General features: G+C 45.1%; 1 protein-coding gene across 1 annotated transcript in view; it reads left to right on the forward strand.

Moving 5' to 3' along the window:
* Window positions 1-777: 777 nt before the first annotated feature.
* The window catches only part of SLC35D2 (solute carrier family 35 member D2), a 62505-nt gene continuing 38296 nt past the window's right edge, over window positions 778-24986 (forward strand). The window contains exons 1-4 of the mRNA XM_003260527.3: window positions 778-1005; window positions 15832-15865; window positions 19620-19706; window positions 23952-24019. Coding sequence (XP_003260575.1) covers window positions 848-1005; window positions 15832-15865; window positions 19620-19706; window positions 23952-24019 — 347 coding nt within the window. The 5' untranslated portion in view covers window positions 778-847. The remainder of the gene's footprint in view (window positions 1006-15831; window positions 15866-19619; window positions 19707-23951; window positions 24020-24986) is intronic.

Consider the following 24986-nt stretch of genomic DNA (forward strand, 5'->3'; position numbering starts at 1 on the left):
CAAAGGGCCCTCCGCGAGGAGTGGACCTGCCACAAAGCACCCAGAGGACACCCAAGTCCCAAGGCTTCACCAGCCTTACTCCTAGCCACTCCGCTCCTAGATATTTATTTAAGAGAAATGAAAACACAGGTCCCACAATGCTTCATGGAAGCATTTTTCGTAATGGTTCTAAACGGGAAACAACCAATGGATACACAATTTGTGATACTACTCAACGATTGAACAAATCACATGGTCGAGTCCAAAGCATGGAGTGAAAACCCCTGAGACCACATGCTCATTCATAAATTCTAGAAAGCACCCTGTTTATTTGAAATTCCGGAAAAGGCAAACTTAACCTACAGCAATAGTCATCGATGAGATGCGGGCGTTAACTTCAAAGGGGCAGCAAGGGGAATTTTTGGGGTGATGGAAATGTTCTGTTTTGAGTAGTTACTCGGGTGGATGCCTTTGTCGAAGCTCATCTCAAACTATGGACTGGCAAGATGTATACACTTCATTGTATGTAAATTATACACTAAACAAGAAAGTTGTAGGGAAAAAAAAAAAAGAACAAGCCCTGAGACTGAAGCGTTTCTCTCCAGGAAAGCCTGGAGGAAGGCAGCGCTTTTCAACTCCCCAACGCATTGCCGGCCCTGGAGACCGAAGGAGGTGCCTGGAACCAGGGTGAAGTCCAGCGCGCAGGGTCCTCCTGCGCCTGTCTCGGGGCGCTCGTAGGGGGCGGGCCGGGACCTGGGATTGCGCCGGGCTCTTCCTGTTCCTGCCGCGCCCTCTTCCCCGGCCCGGCCGGGCGGGACCAGTGCGCAGCCGGAGCTGGCGGGCGGCGGGGTCCGCGGGGCCGAGGGAGATGACGGCCGGTGGCCAGGCAGAGGCCGAGGGCGCTGGCGGGGAGCCCGGCGCGGCGCGGCTGCCCACGCGGGTGGCCCGGCTGCTGTCGGCGCTCTTCTACGGTACCTGCTCCTTCCTCATCGTGCTGGTTAACAAGGCGCTGCTGACCACCTACGGGTGAGGCTGGGTCCGGGGCCGGGGGGTCTGCGGGAGTGCGGGGCTGTCCCTGTCCTCCGTGCGCTTCAGCGGCGCCCGGGACAGGGCGGGTGGGGACAGGGACCCTCGAGTCTCAGCTGGGCACATTGGCCGAGTTGCCCAGGCGCCCTCCAGAACTCCCTCAGCTTTCTACACTCAGGCCACAACCTGAGAAAGTCGTTCTCCTCTTCCTGAGCGCGCCTGCCCTGCTGCGAGGCGCCCTGTCTTAGGTGGGCTGATGGACCTCAGACAGATGCTTTCACACACCCAGCGACCTGAAAACAGGGATTCAAATGCCTGCTTCAAAGGACGCAATTCCTTACACAGATCTCCATGTTCAACGGTGAGGTACTCCTGAGCCAATAAGTCTGTATTGATTGACTATTCATTCTCAGATGACCAGCGTGTTCATGGAAAATTCGGGAAAAAATTGGAAGTTCACATGAAGTACTTTTTGGATTAGTGTGAAGTAAACCAGCAAATTTGTGCTGCCTCGAACCTATTTGTAAGGACTAGAAAATCCTGCTTAATTCTGCTACCACTGTAGCGGCACTGACAAAATTGTGGATTTAGACCCAGCTCCACCGGTTAACAGCTGTCTCTTTGGACCAGTCTCATAGTCAGCAATTTTTTGCAGATGCAAAAAAACTGAATGATTACAATTGTGTTAATTACCTTCCAGGGCTCTGCACGAGCTGTTATGCGTGAAGGCTTTTTGTAAACTCTACTGTGTTACAAGAATGTGCCATCAACATTTTAGAGCCCAAAGAGACCTAGAGAGTGTCTTAGCTAGAGAGTATCTTAGAGTATCAGCTTTCTTATTATATATATATATATATATATATATATATATATATATACCGATTCAGCTTATGTGGGTCTCAGTTTTCTCGAATATAAAATACGAAAGCTGAGGCTGGATGAGGTGGTTTGCACCTGTAATCACAGCATTTGGGAGGCCAAGGCAGGCATATATATATTATATATAAAATATATATATATATAGTGTGTGTGTGTGTGTGTGTGTCTGTGTGTGTATAATTTTTTTTTGAGACAAGGTTTCACTCTGTTGCCCAGGCTGGAGTGTAGTGACACAATCATGGCTCACTGCAGCCTTGACCATCTGGGTTCAAGCAATCCTGCTGCAGCCTCCAGAGAAGCTGGGACCATAGGTGTGCACCACTGCACCGGCAATTTTTTTGATTTTTTGTAGAGGTGGGGTTTCAGTGTGTTTCCAAGGCTGGTCTAGGCCTGCTTTGGCCTCCCAAAGTGCTGTGATTACAGGTGCAAACTATCTCATCCAGCCTCACCTTTCTTATTTTATATTCGAGAAAACTGAGACCCACATAAGCTCGATTGGGTGTACCTCCAACAGATATTTATTAAGCACCTACTAAATACTGAGCCCATTGCAAGCACCAGGGAAGCCTCTGTGAACAGCACAAAGTCCCTGCTCTGGAGATTCTGCTTCGGTGGTGGAGACAGAAAATAAACAAGTAGGTTCATGAATAAACGAGACACTTTCAGATCTGATGTGAGAGTGCCTGGGCTGGAGTAGCTGTCACAGAGCATTCCAGGTAGAAGTGAGCAGCAAGTGTGCAATGTGCTGAAGTGGGCATGAGCTTGGCTGCTGGAGGAACAGAGAGAAGGTCACTGTGCCTGGGCGGGGAGGTAGGCAGGGAAGGCAGGAGTCAGCTCTTTCTCTCATTTTCGACAGCTTTCACTAAGCACTTGTGATGTACTAGCACTGTTCGAGGAGAACAGTGTTTTCCCACTGTTGGGAAAGAGAAGTGAAGAGAGCAGATCAGAATCCTTAACTTCACGGAGCTGCATCCTTGTGGACCAATAAATGAGCCAGTAACATTTACATTATGTCAGATGTGACCAAGGTGCTGGGGGGAAAATAAACCAGGAAAGGGAGTGAGGGAGAGAGGGAGGGGAGAGTATGCAGTGTGAGCGTGATCAGTGGAGCCTCAGGAGGAGGTGGCATTGGAGCCAAGATGGGAGTGAGGTGGGGACACAAGCCACACTGGGGGGTGGGGGAAGAGCATTCCAGGCCTGGAGGAGTGAAGAGTTTGAATGGGAATGGTACCAGATGGGGTCTGAGAGTAATGGATTGCTGGCCTGTGTGGGGCCTTGGGAGGCCACTGCCAGGGCCCTGGCATCAGCTCTGAATGAGATGGGAGCCACGCAAGGTGTCAGGCAGGGGAATTACATGATCTAAATCACTCTGGCTGCTGTGTTGAGAGCCGATATCTGGGGACCAGGGTAGAAGGATGAGACTGGATAAATAGCTGTAGTTTCATGCTAAGTGCAATTGGAAGTCCCTCGGAAGGTTTTGACATGGGAGTGACCTGACACAATTTGTGTGATTAAAAAGATCTCTCTGGCTGGCAGACGGGTGGAGAACTGACAGTACTGGCAGCAGGGAGAGGGGCTAGAAGCCACTGCAGGGCTGCAGGTAAAGACGGCATGGACTGGGCAGGGCATAGCAGCGGAGGTAAAAGGAAGGGATGGATTTGGGATATTTTTTGGTGATCCTGTGGCCATCAGTATCCTTGGCAAGGTCTCTCCAGTGTGTTGCAGCCTGCTGCTTGGTGTCCATGGGAAACATAGCCCTGCCTCAAGGAAATGAACATGGACATACTGTACCTAAACCTGGAGCATTTGACACGGAAGCTAATGAAGGAAAAAGAAAACTTAAACACTTACGATAAAAAAAAAGAAAAAAGGCTGGGCACGGTGGCTCACACCTGTAATCCCAGCACTTCGGGAGCCTGAGGCGGGCAGATCATGAGGTCAGGAGTTCGAGACCAACCTGGCCAGCATGGTGAAACCCTGTCTCTACTAAAAATACAAAAAAAAATTAGCTGGGCATGATGGTGCACGCCTATAATCCCAGCTACTTAGGAGGCTGAGTCAGGAGAATCACTTGAACCCAGGACGCAGCGGTTGCAGTGAGCTGAGATCACACCACTGCACTCCAGCCTGGGTGATAGAGCGAGACTCAGTCTTAAAAAAAAAAAAGAAAAAATACCAGAAAATGAGAATGCTATTGATGGGCTTGTTTGGGAGTGGCCAGTCATTATGTCAATGGTGGTTGAAGGTAAGTCTTCATTTTGTGCACTTGAGTGAGCAGGGTGCTGACTGGCCATGGCAGTCAACGCCTCCAAAACCCAAGTCCTCTTACTGGAAGCAGGCACCAGCAAACCATGGTCAATGCTTTGAAGATGAAGGGCAGTGTTCAACCAGGAAGAATTATGATATAAGACACCTCCTAAGAAAGGCTCTAAGGACCGGGCACGGTGGCTCACGCTTATAATCCCAGCACTTTGGGAGGCTGAGGTGGGTGGATCACCTGAGGTCAGAAGTTTGAGACCAGCCTGGCCAACATGGTGAAACACCATCTCTACTAAAAATACAAATATTAGCTGGGTGTGGTGGCGGGCGCCTGCAATACCAGCTACTCGGGAGGCTGAGGCAGAGAATCACTTGAAGCTGGGAGGCGGAGGTTGTGGTGAGCTGAGATCATGCCATTGCACTCCAGCCTGGGTGACAGAGTGAGACTGAAAAAAAAAAAAAAGGCTCTAGCCTTTCTATCTTTAAATTATTGAGTTTCATGATTGAAGGAGAAAATGGAGTTCTTGCCTTAGGAAGGCCAAAACCCTCATAATCCTTTTAAATAAACATTCCACATTTCTGTAATGTAATATACAGTTGGAGAACCCTGTTCACATAACATTGTTCATTCTTTCCTCTCAAAATGCTTTAAGCACACATTATTGAGGGGAGGAGGACTGGGGTGATGTGGTTACAACAATAAACCATAGAAATCGGATCCAAGCATGAGCTGTCTGAGGATAGAATGTTGTGTTGTAGGATAGAAGAAAGGACCTTTTGGTAGTTACCTGATTCGCAGGGTCATGGGAATGTAGCTCAGGGGATGCTTTTTCCTTTTTCATTTTGGGCAGATTGTTTCTGTCAGGGTACAAAATGAGTGGGTGATCTTAGTGATTTGTTAGTTTTATAATTCATTGTAATGCCAGATTTACCTGGTTGGACAGAGGGGCCTTTGAAGGCTGTGAACTGTGAGAACCTATTGGGGCAAGAGGGGGAAATAAGGGCATTTCAGAGTTTGTGGCCTGTTGGTTATGTCTTTTTTTTTTTTTTTTTTTTGAGACGGGGTCTCACTCTGTCACCCAGGCTGAAGTGCAGTGGCACCATCACAGCTCACTTCAGCCTCTACCTCCTGGGCTCAAGTGATCTTGCCACCTCAGCCTCCTGAGTAGCTGAGACTACAGGAGTGTACCACCACACCCTGCTAATTTTTGCAATTTTTTTTTTTTTTTTTTTTTTTGTAGAGAGGGGTTCATGTTGCCTGGGCTGGTCTCGACCTCCCGGGCTCAAGCAATCCATCCGCCTTGGCCCCTTGAAGGGCTGGGATTACAGGTGTGAGCCCCCGCGACTGGCTTGGTTATACTCTTGGTCCTTTGGGATCAAGTTCATAAGGGTCGTACAGTTTTTCTGGAGTTGTGCAGTTTTTTCTCTTCTTTCTTTTGAGACTGGGTCTTGTTCTGTTGCCCAGGCTGGAGTGCGGTGGCATGATCAAGGCTCACAGCAACCTCTACCTCCTGGGCTCAGGTGATCCTCTCGCCTCAGCCTCCTGAGTAGCTGAGACTACAGGTGTGCACCACCACTCCTGGATCATTTTTGAATTAAAATTTTTTTTTGAATTTTTAATTTTTGTAGAGACGAGGTTTTGTTCTATTGCCCAGGTTGATCTCAAATGACTGAATCAAGTGATCCTCCTGCCTCAGCCTCCCAAAGTGCTGAGATTACTAGTGTGAGCCACCACACCAAGCTGGTCTTTTCTGCTTTAACATTATATAATATTGTACTACTAGTCTATGACATGGAAGAATTTGCTAATGATGCTTAATAAAAATATCTAACTTTACTGTATTCATTTCAACAAATATTTGCTCAGTATTTGCTATATATGTTTAGTATGCATCCAAAGGCTTTGAGGTTTTGTTTGTTTGTTTGTTTTGTTTTGTTTTTTTGAGACAAGGTCTTACTCTGTCACCGAGGCTGGAGTGCAGTGGTGCAATCTCGGCTCACTGGAACCTCTGCTGGCTCAGACAATCCTCCAAAGTCAGCCTCCTGTGTAGCTGGGACTGCAGTGCACGCCACCATGCCCAGCTTTTTTTTTTTTTTTTTTTTAGAGATAGAGTCTCAGTATGTTGCTCAGGCTGGTCTCGAACTCCTGGGCTCAAGTGGTCCACCTGGCTTGGCCTCCTAAAGTGCTGGGATTACAGGCATGAGCCATTGCGCCTGGTCTAGACACAGTAATTTCCAAACCTGCCCAGTAGTCTCAATCACTTGGAGAGGTTTTTTCAATAAAAGGTACTGAATTGGAATCCTCAGTGGTGGGAACTGGAATTCTGTATCCCAAACCACAAGCAACTCCTAATGTGCTCTTACTTTAATGAAAACCTGACTCTCCTGAAGATGTTGCTTCCTTCACTCCCTTTGATGGAGCTGCATCTTTGCCTCACCCACCAGGCCTGGGCCAGGAGATGGGATTGGGTCCTCCTAGCTCCCAGCTGCTCATGCTCTGTTGAGACTCTGGATGTGCCATCCTTTCTGTCCCCTGTGGAATGCTGCCTGAGCTTCTGGTGACTGATTATCTAAGTCTTAGCCTTCCTGTCCACCTAGCTCAGGTCACTCTTCCTGTGGCTTCAGGGCCCACACGCTGAAGTGTCACAGTCTACTCTGGTCTCCAGCAAACTCTCCTGAACCTTGCTTCCCATGACTGCTGCCAGGACCCTCTCCTTACAAGTGTCAAAGTCAAAATAACAGTGTGGAGACAAGGCTGTAAATTTAATGTTTTATTTGGGAAGAATTGCCATGTGAGTCACACATACAATCTGGGTGGTCTTTGGTATGTCTGAAGAACAAAGAGAAGGTTCGAGGTTTTGCTGAAAAAGAAGAAATGTTACATACTGTGCTGGGAGAAAGTTTATTGGCACTGTCAGGGTTTGGGGAGCTGGCAAGCAATGACTGGTGAGCAAAGGTGGTGGGCAAAATTAGTCCTGGAGTTGCAGCAAGTGGTCTCAGAAGCTAGAGATAAAACTGGTTTCAGGTTACAACAAGCAGTTCCAGCAGTTGGGCCTGCAGAGAATTACATTCTCGGAGCCACATTTTGTACCCTAATGCTTTTCCTCCCTGGCTACTGTTTTAGTTTGCTATGACAAGAGTGGCCCATTTCGGATGATCAACAGCGAGTAACCGCACCTCTCTGAGATCTCCCCTGCAGGCTGTCCACACTTGGCCTTCCCAGGCCTCCTCCTCAGTCCCTTCTCACTGCTGTGGCTGTGCCTCCTGGCATTGTTTCCCTGCTTGGTCTGCTGAAAACCACTCTAGGAGGGACACGTGAGACTCCTTTCTTCTCACCTTGGCATGTACTTGTCTTCTGCTTGCTTCTTTCAGCACTTGAGCAGCTCTGAGTGTTGTGAGCCAAAAACCACATCTGGCTGGCTAGTTTACTTTTAAATTATTGACCCCATGGCCGGACGCAGTGGTTCACACCTATAATCCTAGCACTTTGGGAGGCCGAGGCAGGTGGATCACTTGAGGTCAGGATTTCGAGACCATCCTGGTCAGCCAACATGGTGAAACCCCGTTGCTACTAAAAATACAAAAATTAGCTGGGCCTGGTAATTCCAGCTACTCAGGAGTGCAGTGGCGTGATCTCGGCTCACTGCAACCTCTGCCTCCTGGGTCCAAGCGATTCTCCTGCCCCAGCCTCCTGAGTAGCTGGGATCATGGGCACCCACCAACACTCCTAGCTTGCTTGCTTGCTTGCTTGCTTGTTTATTTATTTATTTATTTATTTATTTTGAGTCAGAGTCTCTCTCTGCTGCCCAGGCTGGAGTGCAATGGCGCAATCTCGGCTCACTGCAATCTCCACCTCCTGTGTTCAAGAAATTCTCCTTCCTTAGCTTCCCGAGTAGCTGGGATTACATGCACCTGCCACCATGCCTGGCTAATTTTTATTTTTATATATTTTTTTAGTAGAGACGGGGTTTCACCATATTGGCCAGGCTGGTCTCTTGGCCAGGGTGGTCTCGAACTCCTGACCTCATGATCGACCCGCCTTGGCCTCCCAAAGTGCTGAGATTACCAGCGTGAGCCACTGTGCCCAGCCAATTTTTGTATTTATTTATTTATTTTTTTTTTTGAGACAGAGTCTCACTCTGTCACCTGGGCTGGAATGCAGTGGCTCGATCTCGGCTCGCTGCAACCTCCACCTCCTGGGTTCAAGCAGTTCTCCTGCCTTAGCCTCCCAAGTAGCTGGGATTACAGGCACCTGCCACTACGCCCAGCTAATTTTTTGTATTTTTAGTAGAGATGGGGTTTCACCATGTTGGTCAGGCTGATCTCGAACTCCTGACCTTGTGATTCGCCTGCCTCAGCCTCCCAAAGTGCTGGGATTACAGGCATGGGCCACTGTGCCTGGCCAATTTTTGCATTTTTAGTAGAGATGGGGTCTCACCATGTTGGCCAGGCTGGTTTTGAACTCCTGACCTCAAGTGATCCACCTGCCTCGGCCTCCCAAAGTGCTGGGATTTCAGGAGTGAGCCACCGCACCTGACTCCCCAGCTAATTTTTGTATTTTTAGTAGAGACGGGGTTTTGCCATGTTGGCCAGGCTGGTCACGAACTCCTGACCTCAAGTGATCCACCTGCCTCGGCCTCTCAAAGTGCTGCGATTACAGGCGTGAACCACCACACCCAGCCAGAATCAGAAGACTCTTGAAGGAGTTCTGTCCACATGATCTTCACTTCCTCATGTTCACATCTGCAAGAACTCAGTTAAAAGATTGGGGATACAGAAATGAGCAAAGAAGACAATAATAATTCCCACTACCTAGAATCAATACCTTTTTTTTTTTTTCTTTTTTTTCAGATGGAGCTTTGCTTTTGTTTCCCAGGCTGGAGTGCAATGGCATGATCTTGGCTCACAGCAACCTCCACCTCCTGTGTTCAAGTGATTCTCTTGCCTCAGCCTCCTGAGTAGCTGGGATTACAGGCATGAGCCACCATGCCCAGCTAATTTTTGTATTTTTAGTAGAGATGGGGTTTCATCATGTTGGCCAGTCTGGTTTCGAACTCCTGACATCAGGTGATCCACCCGCCTTGGCCTCCCAAAGTGCTAGGATTACAGGCGTGAGCCACTGCGCCCAGCTGTCAGTACCTTTTTTAAGAAAAGTTATTCTGTTGTGATTACTATAAAGAATTCAGGTGGGCAGATCACCTGAAGTCAAGAGTTCGAGACTAGCCTGGCCACCATGGCGAAACCCCATTGCTACTAAAAATACAAAAATAAGCTGGGCATGGTGGTGGGCCCCTGTAATCCCAGCTACTTGGGAGGCTGAGGCAGGAGAATTCCTTGAACCCGGGAGGCAGAGGTTGCAGTGAGCTGAGATTGAGCCACTGCACTCCAGCCTGGGCAACAGAGTGAGATTCCATCTCAAAAAAAAAAAAAAAGAGAAAAAGAATTCAAACAAAATAGAAATATTAGGGTGAAATTTAAAAAAAAATTACTATAATGAACATGAGGCAACAATTTCAGACATCTTTTTGGGGTGGATGGATATAAATAAATAGGTGGAGACATAGAAACATAAATGAATTACTTTTTTTTTTTTTTGAGACAGAGTGTTGCTCTGTCGCCCAGGCTGGAGTGCAGTGGCGCGATCTCGGCTCACTGCAAGCTCTGCCTCCTGGGTTCACACCATTCTCCTGCCTCAACCTCCCAAGTAGCTGGGACTACAGGCACCTGCCACCACGCCCGGCTAATTTTTTTGTATTTTTTTAGTAGAGACGAGGTTTCACCATGTTAGCCAGGATGGTCTCGATCTCCTGACCTCGTGATCCACCCGCCGCGGCCTTCCAAAGTGCTGGGATTACAGATGTGTGCCACCGCGCCCGGCCTACTTTTTTTTTGAGACGGAGTCTCGCTTTATGCCAGGCTGGAGTGCAGTGGCACGATTTTGACCCACTGCAACCTCTGCCTCCCAGGTTCAAGCGATTCTCCTGCCTCAGCCTCCCAAGTAGCTGGGACTACAGGCGCACGCCACTACGCCCAGCTAATTTTTGTGTTTTTAGTAGAGACGGGGTTTCACCATGTTGGCCAGGATGGTCTCTATCTCTTGACTTCGTGATCCGCCCGCCTCGGCCTCCCAAAGTACTGGGATTACAGGCGTGCGTGAGCCACCACGCCCGGCTAATGAATTATTTTTTATAAAAATGGATTCATATTACAGAAGCTATTCATTTATAAATTATTTTCTTTAATCCAAAAAGGAGATGGAAATGGGGCCTTTGATTTAATTATTTAATTTTATGAGGATTACTTAGATTCCTCCTCTCCCAAACTTTTTATTTTGAAAAGTTTCAAGCATACTGAAAACGGGAAAGCAAAGGAGGAGTGAACAGGGCAGGCACAGTGCTGGGATTCCCCTCCAGCCTTTGAAAGTAAGTTGCAAGCATCACAGCACTGCACTCCGAAATACTTCAGCTTGCCTCTCCTGAGATCTTAGGATATTCTCCTACATTGTATCATTTGACTTTTAACAAACTTAACAATAACTTCCTAAAATAATCTACTACCAAATCTATACTCATCCGGTCCCCCTAAAGCGAAGAAGCTGAGGGAAAATTAATACAGAGAGCTTATTTGGGCTGAGGTTGAAGATTGCAGCCTGGGACGCTTGAAACACTTCCGCATTTCCTTGGGGAGTGCTCAGGAGAACAAAACAGAGGCTCAAGTTTTTTTTTTTTTTTGAGAGTCTTGCTCTTGTCTGCCAGGCTAGAGTGCAATGGCATGATCTCGGCTCACTGCAACCTCCGCCTCCTGGGTTCAAGCAATTCTGCTGCCTCAGCCTCCCGAATAGCTGGGATTACAGGCACCTGCCACCACACCCAGCTAATTTTTGTATTTTCAGTAGAGATGGGGTTTTGCGATGTTGGCCAGGCTGGTCTCAAACTCCTGACCTTGTGATCTGCCCGACTTGGCCTCCCAAAGTGCTGGAATTACAGGTGTGAGCTACCACTCCCGGCTGAGAGGCTCAAGTTTTTAAAGAAAAAAAGGACATATCAGGGGAAGGGTGATTACAAAAGTGGTTTGTCAGGAATTCTCATTGGGTTAGTGATTGGTTACACATTGTTGAACCATAGGGTGTATGGCATTTTATGGCTACTTGGTATCGTTCTAGCTCCCACATAGCAAGTGGCTTTAAGAGGTAATTATTGGGCCGGGGGTGGTGGCTAATGCCTGTAATTTCAGCACTTGGGAGGTCGAGGCGGGTGGATCACCTGAGGTCAGAAGTTCAAGACCAGCTTGGTCAACATGGTGAAACCCCATCTCTACTAAATATACAAAAATTAGCCAGGCTTGGTGGTGGGTGCCTGTAATCCCAGCTATTTGGAAGACTGAGGCAGGAGAATCGCTTGAACCCAGGAGGCAGAGGTTGCAGTGAGCCGAGATCGTGCTATTGCATTCCAGCCTGGGCAAGAGCGAAACTCTGTCTCAAAAAAAAAAAAAAAAAAGCCCGGGCATGGTGGCTCACGCCTGTAATCCCAGCACTTTGGGAGGCGGAGGCGGGCGGATCACATGAGGTCAGGAGTTTGAGACCAGCCTGGCTAACATGGTGAAACCTCGTTTCTACTAAAAATACAAAAAAATAGCCAGGCGTGGTGGCGCGTGCCTGTAATCCCAGCTACTCTGGAGGCTGAGGCAGGAGAATTGCTTGAACCTGGGAGGCGAAGGTTGCAGTGAGTGGAGATCATGCCACTGCACTCTAGCCTGGGCAAAAGAGTGAGATTCCTTCTCAGAAAAAATAAAAATGATAATAATTATTTAGCTCAAAGAGGAGCGATATGACTGCTGTTACATTCCAGGGCCTCTCTGGGCCTGATAATTCCTTAGATAAAAAGTTTCTTTTCTTCTTTTCCCCCCCACAATCCCAATTGTCCCAAAGAGTTTTTTATGGTTTTATGATCCAATCAAGGCTCATGCAATACATACAGATTTGTCTTTTTAGTTTCTTTAATGTAGAAAAGTTCCTTATCCCACTTCCTCCCTGTGATATTGACTTGTTGTTTTGTAAAATGTCCCACATTTTGGATTGTCCAGTTCATCTTTTGAAGTCTGAATTAACTTATCTTCTTCTATTTTCTAACTGAAAGTTAGATCTAAAGACTTTATTTCATTTGGTTTAAACATTTTTGGCAAGAATACTTGATAGCTACCCTGGGAACGTCATCTTGCACCGTATCAGGAGTGGCCGCTGCACGGGTCATGCTGGCTGCACTTGAAGAGTTATTTAGGTGGGGATTGCCATAGCATGCGTGTATGAAATTTAGTTTTAACTGAACTGAATGGAGAAAAGAGAAGTAGAAGTTCAACTGAAAGAATTATTGACTTTCAAATATATATATTTCTTCGCTACAAGGATTAATATGTCTTAAAAGTCTTAAAAGATCCCTCTAAATATAAGAGGTCTAAGATCAATAAAAAATATTAAAAAGCTAAAGTTATTGAGTTTCTTTTAGACCCAGTGTTTCAATTTTTTTTTTTTTTTTTTTTTGAGACAGAGTCTTGCTCTGTCACCCAGGCTAGAGTACAGTGGCGTGATCTCAGCTCACTGCAACCTCTGCCTCCCAGGTTCAAGTGATTCTCCTGCCTCAGCCTCCCAAGTAGCTGGGATTACCTGTGTGTTCCACCATGCCTGGCTAATTTTTGTATTTTTTAGTAGAGATGGGGTTTCACTATGTTGGCCAGGCTGGTTTCGAACTCCTGACCTCAGGTGATCCACCCGCCTCGGCCTCCCAAAGTGCTGGGATTATAGGCGTTAGCCACTGCATCTGGCCTATTGAGTAGTTTAATAACTCAGTAAGGTGGTTTAACTTAAATTAGAATGGAATTCAATATAAAGTTATGGAATATAGTCTTCTAAATTCCAGGCCTAGTAACTAGCCCTGTATGATGGTGGTTTTCTGTCTTCCAGATCAATTTATCTTTTAGAGTTGTTTTCCTCTGCATGCACTCTATGATCACCTCAGGTGTTGGTCATTCCATTTTCAGCAGTCGCCATGTAGCTCCTGGGTGTTTCTAAAGATATTTCCTTATGTGGCAGTTAGGTTGTTTGGTCTTAGCTGGTTTCCTTAGGTCTGCATGCTTTCTTTTAATCTCCTCCGACTGTCATATCAACTCAATTTTGAGCTTTTGTTTTATTGGTTTTATTCCTTCTGAGGTGTTCTATGGCTTGAAGCAATTAGCAAGACTTCCTTCTCTTCCATGCATTAAATTTTCTTCTAGGCTGGGCTCTTTGACTTATCTTCTGTGAGCCTTTTTGTTATTTTACTGTTTGTTTATTTTTTAAAATTTATTTACTTTTTATTTTTTGGAGACAGAGTCTTGCTCTGTCGCCCAGGCTGGAGTGCAGTGGCATGATCTCGGCTCACTGCAACCTCTGCCTCCTGGGTTCAAGTGATTCTCATGCCTCAGCCTCCCAAGTAGCTGGGACTACAGGCGCCCACCACCACGCCTGGCTAATTTTTGTATTTTTAGTAGAGACGGGGTTTCACCATGTTGGACAGGCTGGTCTCGAACTCCTGACATCAGGTGATCTGCTCACCTTGGCCTCCCAAAGTGCTGAGATTATAGGCATGAGCCACCACTCCCAGCTGGGTGACCCTTTTTGTTGTTGTTTTACTGTTTGTTTATATTGTTGCCTTGTGATTTTGCTTCATGTTACAGGTTGTATTCTCAGAGGTGTAGGAAATATGTTGGGAAGTGATGCCAGGAAGCAGAATTAGGCAGAGGGAGAAGTTGGGCTCTGAGGCAGTCACAGCAAAGGCTTCATCCCAGGGGCTCTTGAGTTGTACCAGCTCTGCAGAGCTGTCCTGAATTGGGGCAGGGGTGTAGCCGTTATACCCCTGCAGAGACCAACAGTTAAAATGCAGGCCATGCTCAGGGAGTGGACATGCTATTATCAGGCAGCTTTCTGCACCAGAGGACCCAGCTGGGGAATGGTTGCTTCTGTGTGGAAGAGGGTATGGGTGGCATGACCCAGCACTCAGTAGAGTTAATTTTATTTGCATGGCGGTACTGTCCAGCCGTTCATTCTGTTTTCTCTGATAAGGTAGGGTTTTTCTTTATTCTCTTCTTAGCCTGTCTGAGACAGGTGCGTTTCCCTTCCGACATACAGATTGAGGGCTGAGTTTTGTGGGGTATTCCAGCTTTGTGAGTAGCCTGAGACATGACTGGGAGCCAGTGAAGGGTTGAGCCAGTGCAGGTACGGTCCTGCCTTGTAAAAATATGATGTGAGGTAGGGGTCAGGAGTCTGCATCCAAATCACCCAGTGCCGTTTGCTGAAAGATCATCTTTTCCCCACTGCTCTGCAGCATCATCTATGTCATATATCAGGTGTCCGTATATGTATGTCCCTGTCTTGACCTCTGTTCTTTTCCATTGTCCCATTGGATTATCTTTGTGCAAATACCACACAATCTCATTTATTATAATTTGAAAATGAATCCTGACATTCATTAGAGTCATTCCTCTGACTTTGTTTATCTTCAGGATTGTCTTGGGTGATATGTTTGTGCTCTTTGCCTTTCTTTTCATTCAGCTTTAGGATCAGATTGTCAGTTTCCACAAAATATCTGCTGATATTCTGCCGAGATTATACTGATTCTATAAATAAGTTCAGGGATAATGGACCTCACCACAGTATCGAGTTTCCAACCCATGACCTTTATTTAGATCTTTAATTTTGAGAATATTGATATATAATTTTTTATACAGATGCCTTTCTTGCAAATCTTTGATTAGATTTGTTCCTGGGTTATTATCTTTTAAAACTAGTATAATGAATCACTATGTAGCCATTACCCAGTGTGCACAACCTTGCTGCATTTGTGTCCATCTCCCACTCACTCCACCATCTCCCCCCAGAGTATTTTGAAGCAAATTAAAAATATATCATGTTTAGCTGGGCACAGTGGCTCCTGCCTATAATCCCAGCACTTTGGGAGGCCGAGGCAGGCAGATCATTTGAGGTCAAGAATTTGAGACCAGCCTGGCCAACATCATGAAACTCCGTTTCTACTAAAAATACAAAAATTAACCGGGCATGGTGGTGCGCACATATAGTCCCAGCTACTTGGGAGGCTGAGGCAGGAGAATCGCTTGAACCCGGGAGGCGGAGGTTGCAGTGAGCTGAGATCGTGCCACTGTACTCCAGCCTGGGTGATAGAGTGAGACTCCATCTCTCTCTCTCTCTCTCTATATATATATATATAGAGAGAGAGAGAGAAAGAGTATAATATATATAATATAAATATATATATGTATGTGTGTGTGTATATAATGTTTAGCTGGGTGTGGTGGCATGCCCCTGTGGTCCCAGCTACTAGGGAGTCGGAGGTGGAAAGATAGCTTGAGCCATCACACCACTGCACTCCAGCCTGAGTGGCAGGAAGCTGAGGTGGGAGCATCTTATGAGCCCAGAAGATTGAGACTCCAATGAGCCATGTTTACACCATTGCATTCCAGCCTGGGCAACACAGCAAGACACGGTCTTAAAAAGAAAAAAAAAAAGAATTAAATGAAAAGTGAACAATTTGATAAATTTTCATTTTCTCAGATTGTTTAATAACTTGTCATTATTTATTATGTACTATCTTCAGAGTTTTATATTTGCTCAACTGATTTGTTGTTCTGTGTTCTTTGTAGTTTCCCGTCACCAATTTTCCTTGGAATTGGACAGGTGAGTGAAAAAAAATAGAATTAACCTCTTATTTTGTCATCAGTGTTCATAATGACATTTTAAGTCCTTTTGTTTAAAGCTGTGGTCTGCAAATTTATTCAGCTGGCAGAGGATCAGAGGGTCATGGTACTCCTGGTGAGACAACAGGACATATTGACACTTATTTTATTTCAGTCTACAATTTAGGAACAATTATATTTATGGGAAAAACAGCTTCTTATTTTAAGTTCCTTAACTGAATTTAATTACTCTAAAGCAGGGGGCTACAAGACTCAAAGCCTCCAAGGCCTGGAGGGTAACACATGAGTTGACTGAGGACTGGGTGGGAGAGAGAATACTTGTCTCACTTAAAGTGTCAGCTTGATACTTAGTGTAAGCCATTGTGCCTGATGGGAAAAGGGTTGGGAGATGGGGTGGGACCCACCATGTTGCCCTTATTATTAGCATCAGAAGGTTTTCAAGAGAAAGAGAGTTTGAATTTTTTTTTTTTTTTTTTGAGATGGAGTTTTGTTCTTGTCGCCCAGGCTGGAGTGCAATGGCACGATGTCAACTCACTGCCATCTTTGCCTCCCAGGTTCAAGAAATTCTTCCATCTCAGCCTCCCAAGTAGCTAGGATTACAGGCACCTGCCACCATGGCCAGCTATTTTTGTATTTTTAGTAGAGAGGGTTTTGCCACGTTAGCTAGGCTGGTCTCGAATTCCTGACCTTGGGTGATCCGCCAGCCTTGGCCTCCCAAAGTGCTGGGATTACAAATACAAGGATGAGCTTGGGTAAGCTTTCAAACTATGCCCATTTGGCAGTTTCTGAAATTTCCCATTTATGTTAATTTGTGGCTTGTTTATTCTTGTGGTTGTATACTGGTGATTTCCAGATAAATAGTAACAGACACCAATGTCTTTTGTTTGTTTGTTTTGATTTTGATTTAATTCATAGAGGGAAAAGCTAAACATTATGAAAATAGTACCTGTTAACTAAATTTTTAATTGTGAATCTGGAAAAGCCTGTTGTTTATGTGAGTAAACATTATCCTTTTATTTTTTATTTTTTTATTTTGCGACTGAGTCTCAGCCTGTCGCCCAGGCTGGAGTGCAGTGGTATGATCTTGGCTCACTGCAACCTCTGCCTCCCCAGTTCAAGTGATTGTTCTGCCCCAGCCTCCCGAGTAGCTGGGATTATAAGTGCACGCCACCATGCCCAGCTAATTTTTTGTATCTTTAATAGAGACAGGGTTTCACCATGTTGGCCAGGTTGGTCTCCAGCTCCTGACCTCATGATCCACCCACCTCGGCCTCCCAAAGTGCTGGGATTACAGGCATGAGCCACCGTGCCTGGCCAAATAAACATTATTCTGATTAAATGTCTTGCTAATAAATACCTCTTTGCAACATCATTTTAGGGAGAAACAATTATAACAAGAATTTTCTTACAGTAAAAAAATTATCTTTATATTTCAATGTAAAAATATTAGAAAAAAGCATGTTAAAAAAAAAAAAGATCAGGCCGAGCACGGTGGCTCATGCCTATAATCCTAGCACTTTGGGAGGCCGAGGTGGGTGGATCACTTGAAGTCAGTAGTTTGAGACCAGCCTGGACAACATGGTGAAACTCAGTCTCTACTAAAAATACAAAAATTAGCCAGAAATTGTTTGAACATTCACTAGGAGGCAGAGGTTGCAGTGAGCCGAGATTGCACCACTGCACTCCAGCCTGGGTGACAAGCAAGACTCCCTCTCAAAAAAATCAGTGATAAGGTGCCCTTGGTAGTCTCTAAGTGAAATAAATTCATTACTCTTTAACCCAGTGGCTTATACTCAAAGGTAAAGCCTTTCTGATTTGCAATTTGTTGAGGGAAGAGGCCAGTTAGACCTAATTTTAAGTCTGAATTACATTTAAGTGTTACATTACATTAAGTAAGTGTTAGTATATTTATTTTATTTTATTTTATTTCCTTCCTTCCTCCCTCCCTCCCTCCCCCTCCCTCCCTCCCTCCCTTCCTTTTTTTTTTTTCAGTGTCTGGCTCTGTTGCCCAGGCTGGAGTGCAGTGGTGTGATCTTGGTTCACTGCATCCTTCACCTCCTGGGCTCAAGTGATCCTCCTGCCTCAGCCTTTCAAGTAGCTGGGACTACAGGCATGCACCACCACACTGGCTAATTTTTGTATTTTTTGTAGAGATAGGGTTTTGCCGTGATGCCCAGGCTGGTCTTAAACTTCTGGACTCAAGCGATCTGCCCACCTTGGCCTCCAAAGTGTTGGGATTATGGGCGTGAGCCACTGCGCCTGGCCAATGTTATTGTATTTCTTTAAGAATTATAAAGTGAGGCATAAGTACAAAGTACAGTTATAATTCAGGATGGGCTTAATTACATAAATATATTATAAGTTTTAAGTTTGTAAACTAGGAGCAAGGTATAGGATTATAATCATGTTGAAGGAGTCTTAAATTTTTGCATCGTAATATGGAGAGAATTGAGTAAGTTCTAAAACTTGCATTAAAGATGACGTTAAATTTTTATTTCATAATAATGATATGGAGTATTTCCAATATACCTAGGGTACTCCAGATTAAGAGGATTTGAATGAGACATTTTTGCTATACCAGCTAGATTGAAAAGCAAATCTTTAAAAGTAAAGTTTAAAGAACTTTTCTTCCTCTTTGTTGGTCTTCTGTTTTATGGAAATAATGGACTTTTTAAAAAATGTGCTTAGGTGTGGAGTTTCTTTTAAAAGAATGTTCCCGTGCCTTTATGGGGGAGGATGACCGTATGTTTAGTATATGGGAAATGTGGTCCAGGATCAATGTGTCACGTCACTGACAGTGATCACTTTTGCACATTTGTCACTCACTGTCAGGGAGACCATTCCCTTTCTCCCTCTGCCACAGTTCCATTCCTAGAGCCCTGTGAGATAATGTGTATGTGTGTCTATTGGATATTACACTTTTTTTTTTTTTTTTTGAGATAGAGTCTTGCTCTGTCTCCCAAGCTGGAGTGCTGTGGCATGATCATGGCTCACTGGGCTCCAGTCTCAGGTGATCCTCCTACCTCAGTATCCTGAATAGCTGGGACCACAGATCACCAAGACTGGCTAATTTTTTGTATTTTTTTGTAGAGATGGGTTAGGGTTAGGGTTGCTTAGGCTGGTCTTGAGTTCCTAGGCTCAAGTGATCTTCCCGCCTCAGCTTCCCAAAGTGCTGGGATTACAGGCATGAGCCATGGCACCCAGCCAGTATTACTTCTTTTTTTTTTTTTTTTTTTTTTTTTTGAGACAATGGTGTCTCACTCTGGAGGGCAGTGGCGTGATCTTGGCTCACTGCAACCTCGGCCTCTCAGGTTCAAGTGATTCTCCTGTCTCAGCCTCCTGAGTAGCTAGGATTCTGCGTCTGCCACCATGCCCAGCTAATTTTTGTTTTTTAGTAAAGACAGGATTTCACCATGTTGGCCTGGCTAGTCTTGAGCTCCTGACCTTAAGTAACCCACCCATCTTGGCTTCCCAAAGCGCTGTGATTATAGCTGTGAGCCACCGCGCCCTGCCCGACATTACGTTTTTTGCCTAGAGTTCTGATGGAATCTGTACTGTGGCAAGAAAGACAATTTTAATATTCTAAGAAATAGTTATTTTTTTCTGGAACCTAGAAAATGAATTTTTTGCTATATTTCTTTTTGATGAAATGTGTTTTCTTCTGATGATGTCATTGTACCTCAAGCAATCTTTGCAGATATTTTGCTGAAGTTTCTCTCTCCCCTTTTCTTCAGATGGCAGCCACCATAATGATACTATATGTGTCCAAGCTAAACAAAATAATTCACTTCCCTGATTTTGATAAGAAAATTCCTGTAAAGGTAAGTAATGAAAAGTATATATGACTGTGATAGAAGATGTGAAAATACACATTGATTTTAGAGTACAGGTCCATTTCTATACACACTGGACTTCCTGCCTGCACTGGATAGAAACTTTTTTTTTTTGTTTGAGATAGACTCTTGCTCTGTCACCCAGGCAGGAGTGCAATGGTGCGATCTTGGCTCACTGCAATGTCTGCCTCTTGGGTTCAAGTGATTCTCGTGCCTCAGCCTCCTGAGTAGCTGGGATTACAGGCGCCTGCCACCATGCCTGGCTAATTTTTTTTTTTTTTTTGTATTTTTAGTAGAGATGGGGTTTCACCATGTTGGTCAGGCTGGTCTCGAACTCCTGACCTCAAGTGATCCACCCACCTTGGCCTCCCAAAATGCTTGGATTACAGGTGTGAGCCACCATGCCTGGCCAAGAAACCTTTTAATAAAGACTGTATATCATTTAGTTGTCCATTTATGTAATGCAATAGTAGTAAAAGTATGTGCTTAACAACTGACATCAAATAAATGAATACTGTGTGTCTTGGGAAGTGAGAGAACTCTAAATTAGGCATTAGCAAACTTTTTTGGTAAAGGGTCAGACCATCTCTTGTAATTATTCACCTCTGCCACTGTACCATGAAAGTAGCCCTTGATGACATTTAAATGGGTTGATGTCCATGTGTTCCAATAAAACTTTATTTACATAAACAAGGGCTGGGCTGGATTTGGGCCCTAGTTTACTGATTTCTGTTTTCAGTTTTCATTTTTATCCTGGACTGACAAAAGCTGTGAGTGGAATGAAGAATGCAATTTGATATACATAGAAATACGCAGTTTTTTCCATCCTGGAACTAGAAACATAAAATCTGCCATTCCTTCCTGGACTGTGGAATGGAACTAACATTTGTTGAACAGTTGCTGGGTTCCAGACATTAGGGCAGGCATTTAATTCTTAGAACAGTCGCATACAACAGGTGGTATTTATGGATTATGACAGCATTTAGGTTTAAATTAGACTGTCAGTTCCCTGAGGGTGAGGGCCTCATGTGGCTGGTTTGCTGCCGTTTCTCTAGTGCTTGGAAAAATGCCAGTATCTAGCACTGGACTATTTATCAGACAGACCAAAGAAGCACATGCTTACAGCATCAGTAATCAGGGGAGCCCAGTGTGGTGGCTCACGCCTATAATCCCAGCGACTCGGGGAGATCAAGGCAGGAGGATCGCCTGAGGCCAGGAGTTGGAGGTCAGTGTGGGGAACATAGTAAGATGTTGTCTCAAAAAAAAAAAAAAAAAAAATCCAGGTGCGGTGGCTCACGCCTGTAATCCCAGCACTTTGGGAGGCCAAGGCAGGCAGATCATGAGGTCAAGAGATCGAGACCAGCCTGGCCAACATGGTGAAACCCCGTCTCTACTGAATATACAAAAAAATTAGCTGGGCGTGGTGGCACACACCTGTAGTCCCAGCTACTTGGGAGGCTGAGGCAGGAGAATTGCTTGAATCTGGGAGGCAGAGGTTGCAGTGAGCCGAGATCGTGCCACTGCACTCCAGCCTGGGCGACAGAGTGAGACCCCATCTCAAAAACAAACAAACAAACAAAAAACAGGGACATCCAGAAAAAGAGAAAAATAAAAGGTTGAAGTATATGAAAGCTGTCAATCTAATCATCATGAGAAAAACCAGAATATTACTGGGCTTACTTACTCTTACTTTATGGTATAGTATAATTTTAAAACATTTTAAAATGGTAAAATCTAATCTATACGTAGAGAAAAAGGCATCCTATTTGAATTGTAGTTGAATGAATAATTACCCTTGTAAACCATTACTTAGGTCATGAAATGGGATCACAAAGTCTTCCTTACCCACTATCCTAACTTTTCTAACAATAATTTTCTTGCTTTCTTTGTAATTATTCTAAATCTGGATGCATCCCTAAACTCTTTTTTTTTTTTTTTTGAGACAGAGTTTTGCTCTTGTTGCCCAGGCTGGAGTGCAATAGTGCCATCTCAGCTCACTGCAACCTCCATCTCCTGGGTTCAAGTGATTCTCCTGCCTCAGCCTCCTGAGTAGCTGGGATTACAGGCATGCGCCGCCATGCCTGGCTAATTTTTTATTTTTAGTAGAGACGGGGTTTCTCCATGTTGGTCAGGCTGGTCCCGAACTCCTGACCTCAGGTGATCCACCCGCCTTGGCCTCCCAAAGTGCTGGGATTGCAGGCTTGAGTCACCACACCCAGCCACATCCCTAAATTCTGTAGTCTCGTTTTACCTGCTCTTAAACTTGAGATAAAGGGAATCTAACTCTATCTTCTTATGTATCTTGCTTCTTTCACTTAATATTATGATGGTGAAATTCATCTGCGTTGTGTGTGGCTGTATTCTTTTATTTTCATTGTATGACTATACCACAATTTACTTACCTGTTCTATTGTTCATGGTAATTTGGGTGTTTCCGGTTTGGGGGCTAGAAAAATAAAAAGTACCACTCTGAACATGCTTATAGTTGGACCCTGGCGTACATGTGTTAGCTGGGGCTGCCGTAACAAAATACCCCTGGCCAGGTGGCTTCAACAACAGAAATGGATCTCCTCACAGTTCTGGAGGCGAGAAGTCCAGGACCAAGGTGCTGGCAGGGTTGACTTCTGGTGAGGCTTTGCGTCCTGGCTTACAGACAGCCACCTTCTCACTGTGTCCTCAATGGCCTTTCCTCTGTGTGTGCACTCCTGGTATCTCTTCCACTTCTTTTTTTTTTTTTTTTTCTGTTTTTGTTTTCATTTTTATTATTATTTTGAGACAGGTTCTAGCTCTGTCACCCAGGCTGGAGTGCAGTGGTACATCCACAGCTCACTGCAGCCTCGAACTCATGGGTCCAAGTGATCTGATCCTCCTGCCTCAGCCTCCCAAGTAGCTGGGACTACAAGCATTTGCTACCATGCCTTGCTAATTTAAAAAATTTTTGTAGGGACAGGGTCTCACTATGTTGCCAGGGCTGGTCTTGAACTCCTGGGCTTAAGCTATCTTCCTGTGTTGGCCTCCCAAAGTGTTACAATTTCAGGTGTGAGCCACCGTGCCTGGCCTCTTCTCTTCATGTAGGGACACCAGTCTTGTTGGGCTAGGGCTGTACCACTATGCCCTCATGTAACCTGAACTACCTTGGTTAAGACCTCATCTCCAAATACAGTCGTCACATTGGGGATTAGGGCTTCAACATATGAATGTGGGGAAAAACAAGATTCAGTTCATAACAGTGCATATCAGTGAGGAATGTGTCTATCAGAGAGTGGAACTGCTGGCCCCTGGGGCGTGCATATCTTCAGCTTCAATATGTATCATTGAACTGTTCTTCATGGTGGCTATACCAATTCACCTTCTGACAAACGTGCATGAAAGTCCCTGTTGCTTCATATTCTTGGTATGTGAGTCATTTTAAATTTGGCTAATCTGGGCCGGGCATGGTGGCTCACACCTGTAATCCCAGCACTTTGGGAGGCTGAGGCAGGCAGATCACCTGAGACCAGGAGTTCGAGACCAGCCTGGCCACCATGGCAAAACCCCATCTCTACTAAAAATACGAAAAAGTAGCTGAGCGTGGTGGCGGGTGCCTGTAATCCCAGCTACTCGGGAGACTGAGGCAGGAGAACTGCTTGAACCTGGGAGGTGGAGGTTGCAGTGAGCCAAGATCACACCATTGCACTCCAGCCTGAGCAATAAGAGCAAAACTCTGTCTCAAAAAATAAATAAATTTTGCTAATCTGGTGGGTGTGTCGTGACATCTTATGGGCTTTAGTTTGCATTTCCCTGATAACTAGTGAAGAGGAGCACCTTTTCTTTTTCTTTTTTTTTTTTGAGATGAAGTCTTGCTCTGTTGCCCAAGCTGGAGTGCAGTGGTGCAGTTTTGGCTCACTGCAACCTCTGCCCGCTGGGTTCAAGCGATTCTCCTGCCTCAGCCTCCCGAGTAGCTGGGACTATAGACGTGTGCCACCATGCCCAGTTAATTTTTGTATTTTTAGTAGAGATGGGGTTTCGCTGTGTTGGTCAGTCTGGTCTCGAACTCCTGACCTCATGATCCACCTACCTTGGCTTCCCAGAGTGCTGGGATTACAGGCGTGAGCCATCACGCCCCGTCAAAATCATTTTTTTAATGCCTGTTTGAAGATCCTCTCTGGTGAAGTGTCTGTCACCATTTTTATATGTGAAGGAAAATGCTTATTGGAGTTCTAACCAAATATTTCTTTTTTTTTTTAATTGAAGCTGTTTCCTCTGCCTCTCCTCTACGTTGGAAACCACATAAGTGGATTATCAAGCACAAGTAAATTAAGGTAGAGTACAGGGTAATGGCTGGTGGAAAGTTCCTCACCTCTGTGCTGCCAGTGGTACAAAGACCAAGATTGATTTTTGCCATTGATAGTGCTTGTGCTATATATAGAATACAATAATATTTAGTAATTTAAGAAAGTAAGGTGGAGTTTTGAGTTTAATTGGCCAATGATTTTAGGAATGTTAAAAAGCTTATATTTTTTATTATATTCAAGCCTGAACATAGAATATGAGGGCTGTAGACATTAAGGTAGAGAAGGTCTGATTTATCCAGGTAGGATTCTTGGTATGAATATGATTTTGTGTGACTTTTGGTTTCATCTCAGTTTTATAAGAGCAGGAACATCCCCTCAGCCTTGGCGTAGACCAGGTTTGGAGCAGGGAAAAATAATGACAGACATTTTCAAGTGCGTGCTATATACTTCTGAAATTTGCGTATGCATTTATTTCAGGGTCTTTTGTTTTTGAGATGGAGTCTCACTCTGTCTCCCAGGTTGGAGTGCAGTGGTATTATCTTGACTCACTGCAACCTCCACCTTCCGAGTTCAAGCGATTCTCCTGCCTCAGCCTCCCAAGTAGCTGGGATTATAGGCGCCTGCCACCACACCTGGCTAAGTTTTGTATTTTTAGTAGAGACGGGGTTTTACCATGTTGGCCAGTCTGGTCTTGAACTCCTGATCTCAGGTGATCCATCTGCCTCGGCTTCCCAAAGTGCTGGGATTACAGGTGTGAGCCACTGCACCCGGCCTATTTCAGGGTCTTTTGATTATGGGGCACGTAATACCTTATCCTTCTTGGAATGCTATTAAATGGATCAGTTTCACTGTTAATGATTTTTTTTTTTTTTTTTTTTTGAGACGGAGTCTCGCTCTGTCGCCCAGGCTAGAGTGCAGTGGCACAATCTTGGCTCACTGCAAGCTCCACCTCCTGGGTTCAAGCCATTCTCCAGCCTCAGCCTCCCCAGTAGCT

This window comes from Nomascus leucogenys, chromosome 1a (genome assembly GCF_006542625.1).
Source record: "Nomascus leucogenys isolate Asia chromosome 1a, Asia_NLE_v1, whole genome shotgun sequence".
Lineage (NCBI taxonomy): Eukaryota > Metazoa > Chordata > Mammalia > Primates > Hylobatidae > Nomascus > Nomascus leucogenys.